Raw genomic sequence first — 10576 nt, forward strand, 5'->3', positions numbered from 1 at the left:
ATAAAATATCTCATTCATTTGTGTCGTTTCGTTGATTTGCTATTTTGTCCTCTGTGTTACGTGTAATGCCTGCGACGGAACTGGACTTCACCGGCTCATTTTGATGACGTAGAGAGTGAAATGCAAACGCTGGTGACAGCCGTTGTGACAGCAGATCAACGAATGCACATAAAATGCACTTCTTCAGTTATATAAACTAAACTAACTATCTTATAATGCCGGTGGTGGTTTAGTCTGAAGCTTAATGAATATATCACAAGTCAGCATGAGCAGACATAACCATTGGATTGGAGTTTAGCATTTAGATATAGCGACAGATTACAGCAGGGAGGCTAACATGTCGTTTCTTGTGGATTCAGTGATCATGTTCACCTCGCAGGTAAGAAGAAGTGCATGTCTAAAGTTAACGTTTGCAAATTGCAATAAACAAAGTGAAGCAGGGAGATGTTATAAATGCTGTCTTGTGTGCAACCCAGACTCGGCACAAACAATAAGGGACTACATTAATTTCGCTCCTATGCTACCAAAAATGTGGAACGCCCTACCAACAGTCATTAAGACATGTGAATCCCTTGACTCCTTCAAAACTGCTCTCAAAGGGCACCTATACGGACGCCTGCAATTCGAAACTGCCCCCCGTAAAACCTGAATCCCCCAGTCCCCACCCACCCCTCTTTCCCCCTCACTGTATATGTTTTTTTTCCTTTTTACCTTTATGATGATTTCCTGTTTTTGGCTATATAGAAGAGTATAATTGTTCTGATGAATTGAACATGGTGGGCCCTATTGTAAACAAGTGTAATGCTTTATGGTGTCCACAGTTAACAGTTTTGTATTGAGTTGTGCTTGAAATGTACTGTAATTCTCCAATCTGTTTAATAAATTCATCAATCAATCAATTGTCTAACTTGAAGTTATGTGGTTAGGTGGTTTATAATTGACTGATTGATTGAAAATGTTATTCACAGTAATGTAGAATGTACATTTAAAACGAAAGCACAAGTCGATACAAAAACTGCTACGCAGATTAAACCAGAAAAAGCACTTTAGTTTAATCAGGGTCCTCCATTTTCATGGTTATTGGCATTGCCTTTTAGCACATTCATACTCAGATGTGATATTTTCTCTCCTAATCCTCCTAACATTGCACAAAATAGCATGTTGTAATGGCAGTCTGTGTGGTCCATAAACCAGTGGTTCCCAAAGTGGGGTCCAGGGACCCCCAGGGGTACCTGAGGGAGTTCCAGGGGGTCCCCAGTTAAATGATAGTTTGGAACCAAATGGACCATTATGGGTCTGTAACACAGAGAGTGTACACTCTCAGAGTTAAATTAACATTGATTTTACAATATAAATTGGGGTCCCAGAGATAGAAATGCCATTAAATGGGGGGTCCGTAGCCTAATGCATGTCAAACTCGGGTTCCTTGAAATTAAACAGGTTGAGAATCACAGCTAGAGCCGTAAAATTCTTCTCTCATGGGGGTCCCTGGCATATGTTTTCAAATGGGGGTCCGCGGGCTAATTAGTGTCAATTTGGGGGTCCTTGACATGAAAAGGTTTGGGAACCACTGCCATAGCATAAACCATATAATACACAATATGACATTCTTACTAACTTTCCCTACTCCCCATTCTGTTCAACTATACTCACTCAGGTCCTGTTCTTTGGATTTGGCTGGTTGTTCTTTATGAGACAGCTGTTCAAAGACTACGAGGTACTGTAGGCTTTGCTGTCATTAATCCACTCATGCTATTTATTTCCACCTGATTTTCCTCCATGAAACAATTTTTGTTACGCCACCATTGTACAATAACGTGCAATTATGTACAGGGTTAAGTGGTTAATCAGACAAATCGATTTAGTTGATCAGTCAGTCAGTCAGTGTGTTGCTCTCCCCAGGTTGGCAGACAGAGTAGTGTAGAGCCCAGGAATACATTAGATAATTGACACTGGCTGAAAAAATGGGTTACAAAATCGTGGGATAACAATTTAGAAAAAAAGAAAGGTAATATAGACAATTCTTGTCTGATTATTCAATATTGTTGGTTGTTATTATTATAACAACCAATAATAATAATTATTATTGGTTCTAAATATCAGTTTTTATATACTTTTGGTTAATTGCCCAGCATTAGTCTATAGTGGCAGTGGTTATAATAATGAATAGTCTGTCCTAACTTGCTGGTGATAAAGTATGTCCATGTTTGTCGACAGGTGCGTCAGTATGTTGTTCAGGTGGTTTTCTCTGTCACCTTTGCATTCTCGTGCACCATGTTTGAACTCATCATCTTTGAGATTCTGGGTGCCTTAAGCAGTAGGTATGTACAGTCAGTCAAAAAACATTATTTCTTATTGTTTACGTGATACAAAATATCATTGTAGCCCTTCTTATTCTTAATACTCGGTTCATATCTCTTCTTCTGCAGCTCCAGGTACTTCCATTGGAAGTTCAACCTGTACGTGATACTGCTAGTGCTCATCTTTGTGGTGCCTTTCTACATTGGCTACTTTGTGGTCAGCAACATACGTCTGTGTGAGTGCATCTCATGTATTCTCTTGTAAAGAACAAACTAGGGATGTTAATAGTTAATCGATTAATCGCCGTTAAGAAATGAGTCAATTAAACTTAACAGTTAATAACTAATCAAATTAATCGAAACGTCTCTGCTTTTGCATGTGATGTGACAGACAAGATTTAATTTAATTCAATTTCTCATACAAAGATAGCCATTGCCTGGCCCTGTATCACAAATGGTCAAATAACTATTTCTTGATTAAGGAATATAATATGCCTTTTGTATTCTTTCTGTATATCAGCAAAGTGTAGATTTGTATGTTAGACATTGAGGGAAATTAAGATAATCAGATAAGAAAATAAACGCTGCTTATCAACTAACCGCTTAATCGATTGATAAGCTTATCAAAACTATCAATGAATCAATTAATTTCTGTGTTTTGTTTCTGTGCAGTGCAGAGACAAAAGTTGCTTTTCGCCTGTGTGGTGTGGTTTACCTTCATGTACTTCTTCTGGAAGTTGGGAGACCCATTTCCTATCCTCAGTCCAAAACATGGTAAGCCTGGCTACCCCCGGTAGTGGACACACTCCGCCATTCCCATTCGCCACTATAGTTAATTCTAGAGTGCCATAAATTGTAACAAATTAGGTATTTATGTCATGCTTCTTGTCACCCTTCGATACTTTCTCTGTTTCCCAGGCATCCTGTCCATTGAGCAGCTCATCAGTCGTGTTGGAGTCATAGGGGTCACACTCATGGCTCTGCTGTCTGGCTTTGGTGCCGTCAACTGTCCTTACACATACATGTCCTACTTCCTCAGGTGAGCTGCAAATACTGGCCATCTGTCTCACACGTTAAAAACTGTACTCGGCTACTCGCAGTCTCGCACCACACTGCCTGACCTGAGGCTGGTTCAAAAAAATGTCTTCTAAACAAGCGCCACGAAGTGACCTTGTATATCTGCCATTTGTGAAGAGCCAAAGTATAAAATAATGGTTAAAGTGGTTAAACGGATGCTTTCCCGGTTTTAATGGGTTAAGAACCGTACTTGCAGTTGCACCACACTATTAAATGGGACCACACTGTCTGTAATGTTTTACCACACTGTCTGTTAAGCTGTAAGTTATATGCATCAGCAGATAAGATCAGCTCTGATAACATGTATTCATCTCACAGGGACATTTAGGTGTCATAGTCTAGTCAGTGCTTTATTGGTCGGCCACTCACAGTTAACAGTTTTTTTGTATTGAGTTGTGCTTGAAATGTACTGTAATTCTGCAAACTGTTAATAAATACTTCAATCAATCAATCATAGCAGGTTAGGTTCTGGCATCAAATATCTGCAATGGTCTCTGAATGACTGTATGTCTATAATGTTATCAGTAAATATTCTTTATATGTGCAGTCTTATCAACAGTGGATATATGATTGAAGGGTTTTCTGTCAACAATGAATATATGAATGGAACATATGTACAGTTTATCACCCGTGGAATATATAGTCTATCAACAATGAGTATATACAGTACAATACATGGTCTGTCAATAATTAATTAAGTCATACATGTGTACAGCCTAGTCTTAGCCTAGTCTAGTCAACAATTAATATGTATGAGTAAATTGTATGTGCAGTCTATCATCAATGAATAGTATGTATGAGTACATGTATCCTAACAAGCATGACAACATGTGTCAAGAAAGACACACAAGGAGAAATATACTAATGTGACTTGTCCCTTTGCATACTGCCCAATGACCCTATATACTTATGTTTATACTTATGTTTGCTACTGTACATTGTCATTTCTGCAGAAATGTGACCGACAGTGACATCCTTGCTCTAGAAAGGCGGCTACTTCAAACTATGGATATGATTGTTAGTAAGAAGAAACGGTGAGGAAATCATTAGATCTCTTTCCCTTCATTTGTTGAATTTATTGTTATCCTTTCTTTTCCTTTACATGTTGGGGGTGGAGTAGGTCTTTAAATGTATTTTTACAAAAATAAAATAACATACATTTATTTGCACACATCACAGATCATATTTATATATAATTATTAATTATCATTAAAATATTAAGTGCATTTATTAAGAGAGCTTTGCACCCAAGGGGCTAACCTTCAGTACAGTACAGTACAGTACAGTACAGTACAGTACAGTACAGTACAGTACAGTACAGTACAGTACAGTACAGTACTCATGGGCACTCGGACACCAATTGTTTTATTGTCTTAGTGACCTACAATATAGAGCTCTTAAAGTTTAGAACAGGCACACCTGTTTACTCCTAACTTGATCAGTTGTGAGCTAAATTTTAGCCTTTAAGATGATTTGTGAATATGGCCCCTTGGTGTGGTTGTTGTGTCACTCATTACCTACTGTACCATGTGTTATATGAGTCATGTTGGTTTTGTGTAGAATTGCCATGACCCGGAGGCAGATGTACCAGCGCGGGGAAGACCAGAACAAACAGACGGGATTCTGGGGCATGATCAAGAGTGTCACCTCCTCACCACCAGGCAGTGCGGGTATCCTTCACACAAATCATGACTATGAAGAGTGACAACTAATGGTTAGGGTTTTAACACTTTTAGGGCTTTTATATTAATATATGACATATACCGAGGCTGCCGGGATTGTTTAATTACCTTTGGAGCATACAGGTATTTACGCCTTTGAAATGAAAATGAAAATCCCCCTGAATCTAGTCCCATGGCTTGTTGTCGAGTTGAAAAATAATCCACAGTCTTGATTGGGGGCAATGAGCAGTGAGGACTGCATTGAACTCATTTTCCCAGAAGCCTTTGCAGCCCAGTGCACGGGTCGATTTCCGGTTCCGTCATCATAACGCGACGGCCTCGTCACCAGGTCCGCGACAAATCTGCTATTTCTTTTGAATTATTAAAAAACGGTGGATTAAACACAAAACAAATAGCGGGTTTAGCATATTATGCAGGGCAAGAATATGGATTAAATAGCGTGGAACATGGGTTATGCAGTCAAACTGTTAATGTAATACCCGATGCACGTGCACGTATTGTATATGTGTCTGTACAAAGATGTGAGCATAATGACTCTTACCCACTGGGGCGTTTTTTCTCTTGTTTGTATAATGAGTACATCCACACAGAAAGCCGATTTGCTCAGACACATATGAGGTAAATTCCCGGTCATTGTCAATGGTAAATGTGACACGAGTTAGGACAAAAAGCTGTATACTGTATAGGAGGGGCTGGCGCCCCCTCAACTATTGGATCGGTACATCTTAAGGTTCCTTAACTCCATCCTTCCAGACCTGACATTGATTCAGCAGGAAGTTGACGCTCTGGAGGAGCTGAGCCGACAACTCTTCCTGGAGACTGTGGACCTGCAGGCCACCAAGGTCACACACACACACACACACACACACACACACTCTTGGCATTTAGCAGATGCTCTTTACATTAACAGTGGACTCTTGCCTTGGTGTCTGTATAACTAATTCACTTCATTCTATCTCTCCTTTTTTAGGAGCGTATCGAGTACTCCACGACATTCCAGGGGAAATACTTTAACTTCCTCGGCTATTTCTTTTCCATCTACTGTGTGTGGAAAATCTTCATGGTGAGAGAGAGCTTTGCATTCATGTGTTATAACTGTCATTTCTGTCACACACACGCACACATAATGGATTCATTTGTAACACTCAGCGTAAGCACTTTGTGTCTGTGGTTTATCAAGTGGGATTTAAGTGCATGGCAGTTTGCAGTTTAAACCATTCTGGGCGGGAACCCATTTTGGTGTTTTAAGCATTATGTTGTACTTTAGCTATTGAAAAATAGCTTGTAGGAAAAATCATGAAAATGTGGCACAAATCCTTGAATATATATTCTTTCAGAGCGAATGTTTTTAACTCATATCTTTGCTTCTGGGGGGGGGGGCAATTACATATATTTTTGGGGGTCCTTGACATGAAAATGTTTGAGAACGACTGACATATAGAAACATGGGTTTTTCAGAAAACTGTCAGGATTTTGAAGGCATTCGTAGAATCGTCCTCAGGTCTAACTGGGTTAAACATGTTGGACACTGTAGACTTTCAGCCTTTATTGAGACTTGTTATTGTTTCTCCAAACTAGGCCACAATAAACATTGTGTTTGACCGAGTTGGAAAGACTGATCCGGTGACGAGGGGTATTGAGATTACAGTGAACTGGCTAGGTATCGATTTTGATGTAAGTTATCTCTCTCGCACGCACGCACACACGCACACACACAATTCAGAATGTTCTGTGGGGATAGTCGTTAAATGCCAGCCCATATTAAATTCAGGTTCTGCAAGCACTAACTTGATCTGTCACGCTGTAACAGAAAACACGTTATCCTGCATAGTGGGACTAGTTCAAAGAATCATGTGTCTCCTTTGCTGAAATTGAATAATTACATTACTAAGATGGCATTTTAAGCAGATAAATAAAGATGAATGCAATGTTGGGGCTGCCTGGATTTGTTCAGAGCAGATTGCTGACATGTACTGTACGTCTGTGCTCGCGTAGTTGCTCTGGTACAGCTAGTTTTAGTTTAGTTTATTTGATCATCCTTCAGTTTCAGATACAATATTTAAAGACAATGAATGGAAGCTGTTACAAAAAACAAAACAAAACATGAAGATGATCAAAAGGAGTAGGCAGAAGCTAAAAGCTTTTAAATGCCTATCCCAGAACATGATTCGTAATACTCATTACATTAACATTAATAGATTCACAAAACAAAAGTCAGATACGAGAACCCCCCCCCCGTGTCACCGAAGAGATCCACCAGGAATTACTAATTTATATATTATATATACCATTTTGATGTACTTGATTGGGTTTTAGACTAGTGTTATTCTATATTAGTCAGAAAAGCCTCCTGTGGACAAGTGTTGAAAACTAGCACTTGTGCTATATATACACTTTAAACAACGCATCTGGTTCGTCCAATGTGATTGCGATGTCTATGTCAAATAAATAAACGTAACGTTACACATGATGTTCTTTAACATTCATATATTCCCTCTTCTCTGCTCTTCTCTCTCCTCTTCATTCTTCTCCCCTAAAGGTGAAGTTCTGGTCTCAGCACATCTCCTTCATCCTAGTAGGAATTATCATCGTCACGTCTATACGAGGTCTGCTCATCACCCTCACTAAGGTATACGATACGCACGGGTCATCACTGTCACTACTTTTTGGCACGTTTTCAAAAACGTAACTTTTAAAAAATATATTATGTCAAAACATAGCAAAAATAGCAGATCCTGGAGCTCACAATGCGTTGCGGTGTGATGCAGATGTAGATTGTGCTGGCCATTTGTCATGAGACAGTAGCTACATACTAATTCCTACACGGGTTGTGTTTATAACCACGCGCCTGGGCAAGTTAGGTTTACTGAGGTTAAGGTTAGGCTTAGGTATAGTTTTCTTGAGGTTAGGGTTAGGTATAGTTTTACTGAGGTTAAGGTTAGGCTGTCAATCCAGCCGATTCGACCGTTATCATACCATCTCATGGGCCCAGTATGTCCCGTTTATCATCCATCTTATGGGCCCAGTATGGTCATACTGGCATACTCACCATAGCCTGGTCAAGGTTTTCCCCTGGTGGACGTGTCATTTCCAACTATTGTCGGTGCATGGAAACTAGGGGCTACTAATATATACTATTCTCTGCCTATCGGGACGTAACTCGGACGGCGCTGAGTCGGGTCTGGTGGCCTTCGCAACGCTCGGCACGGCGACTCGCTCGGCTAGCGCCTCGCTCGGCGGTGCCTCACGTAGCTCAAGGCCACCAGACACGCCGCGCCTCCGTCAGGACATTAGTGATAATGACAATCGCTGATAATGACATACTGAGACAGTGAGTATGCCAGTATGGCCATACTGGGCCCATAAGATGGATGATAAACGGGACATACTGGGCCCATAAGATGGATGATACCAGTCGAATGGGGTGGTCAATCACAGCGACTGGGCAATCACAGCGCGTCGACTGCACAACCCGTGTAGGCTTTGGTATGTCGCGACAAAGTATAGACTAGAGAGCGTCGCAGTCAGCACCCCCTTTCATGACGACGACAGGCCCGGAAGAGAATTCCCCATTGATTATTTCCCATAGACGTTTCAAAAAGTATTTATTTAACCCATTTTGACCTGCGATCAGATTCTAAAAATGTCTTCTACATCCTGACAGTTTTCTGAAAAAGCTGTTTCTATGTCAGTCGTTCTTCGATTTTTCAAAAATAGCAGACCTACAAGCTCGTAACGCGCCACTCGGTGGCGCGCTATGAGCTTGTAGATCTGCTATTTTTCAATAGCTAAAGCATAACATAATGCTAACACCAAAAGGGGTTCCCGCCCAAAATGTGTTAAAGACCATTTCCTTGGACAAAGCCAACTGTTGTAGTGACAAATCATGACGATAAACACAACGTTTTGGGCCAATCAAATAATAAATGTCTTTAAATAAATATTTTTGAAATGTTTTGGGGAAAATTCTATGGGGAATTCTCTTCCGGGACTGTGATGCAACTTTTTTGGTGTAGCAAATCCTTGTTACTGTACAGTATACTGAGTATATTCTTTATGGTGTTTAAACTTTACATACAGTATCACTGTTCATCATACATTCTGCTTAGCTCTTTCCTTTATGTCTTCACGTTTCCAGTTCTTCTACGCTATATCCAGCAGCAAATCCTCCAACGTCATAGTGCTCGTCCTCGCTCAGATCATGGTGAGTACGCAAGGATGCTTTATTTTTTTTAAAGGGGTGCCTGCATGCAGAGCATATTTATTTTAATGATCAATCAATTGATGCGGCTAGGATCAGTGGAACCAACACAGTATACTTTAAATTATTTTTTATTTGCATCACTATGAAAACACATTTTTCAAGTGTGTGTGTTCATTTTATTGTATTAATGTTATATTATGATTAAAATCTTAGTGTTAGTGTAATCTTAATTATGTGGGATCCCACTTGGATTACTCTTGCGGCCCACAAGTATAGCCTCACTGTTATAGGTCACATACTGTATAGCAAAGTTCTAACTCTCTCTCTTTGTCGCTGTCTCTCCACTCGCCGCCCTTCCCTTTTTCCCGTCTCGCAGGGGATGTATTTTGTGTCGTCAGTGTTGTTGATGCGCATGAGCATGCCTCTGGAGTACCGCTCCATCATCACGGAGGTGCTGGGGGAGCTGCAGTTCAACTTCTACCACCGTTGGTTCGACGTCATCTTCCTGGTCAGTGCCCTGTCCAGCATCCTCTTCCTCTATCTGGCTCACAAGCAGGCACCAGAGAAGCACATGGCCCTCTGATGATCAACACAACCTCCTACTTGGGGAGGTGACTTTTAACCTGAAATTCAGGGGAAGTCAAAGAACTCGCTCCCTTTTCTTTCATTTTTTTTTTATATAATTAAGAACTCATTCTGTGGTTCGTCTGTGGCTTGGCCTGGTATACTTCCTGAATCAGGAAGGGCTGACTGTTGGATAAGGATTGCTTATAAATGGGAACAAATGGGAATGTTGGATACTTTGGATACTGGTTGGGTTTAGGTGAGAATATTGACGAAACAATGTTGATGTTGTTCGTTTTGGATTTAATTTTAACTTTTCAAAATGCAAATGCTTGAAATCTCTGTGCCGGTAACAGTGTGTGAGTGTGCCCATACTGTATATTGTTACTCTTTTGACCAAAATCAATCGTGCTCTCAGTTGGACAATAGAGCTGTTCACAGCTCAAGCCCAGCTTGCCTCCAGCTGGCCAGCTCGGCCCATATTAAGGGATGAGGAACAAATTGAGTGCACTGGCACACTATGTCCTTATCAGTCAATGTCTGAAACCCAGGCACTATTGTTTGTTGTTGCGATCCACCAGTACATGTAAACAGTTTGACAGTAGCTTCCATCTAGCGCCTGGTGGTTAAGTGTTTGTGCGTATCTACTGTTTTTACACCAAAGAGACGGATTTTGGATTAAAATCAGTTGTGGCTGTTGACATTCATTTGTGTTTTGTGTGCAATGTTTTTCTATTGGAATGCAATTC

At 40.4% G+C, this 10576-nt stretch overlaps 1 protein-coding gene across 1 annotated transcript; it reads left to right on the forward strand.

Moving 5' to 3' along the window:
• Positions 1-86: 86 nt before the first annotated feature.
• On the forward strand, positions 87-10532 carry LOC306935650 (Golgi pH regulator). Its single transcript, XM_079518761.1, has 14 exons — positions 87-379; positions 1658-1717; positions 2218-2321; positions 2430-2536; positions 2973-3074; positions 3219-3339; positions 4331-4411; positions 4938-5047; positions 5813-5901; positions 6030-6122; positions 6638-6733; positions 7599-7688; positions 9198-9263; positions 9640-10532. The coding sequence occupies exons 1-14, from the start codon at positions 338-340 to the stop codon at positions 9844-9846; spliced, it is 1368 nt and encodes a 455-aa protein (XP_079374887.1). The 5' UTR covers positions 87-337; the 3' UTR covers positions 9847-10532.
• Positions 10533-10576: the final 44 nt, after the last annotated feature.

This window comes from Electrona antarctica (assembly GCF_951216825.1).
Source record: "Electrona antarctica genome assembly, chromosome: 13".
In the NCBI taxonomy this organism is placed as follows: Eukaryota; Metazoa; Chordata; class Actinopteri; order Myctophiformes; family Myctophidae; genus Electrona; species Electrona antarctica.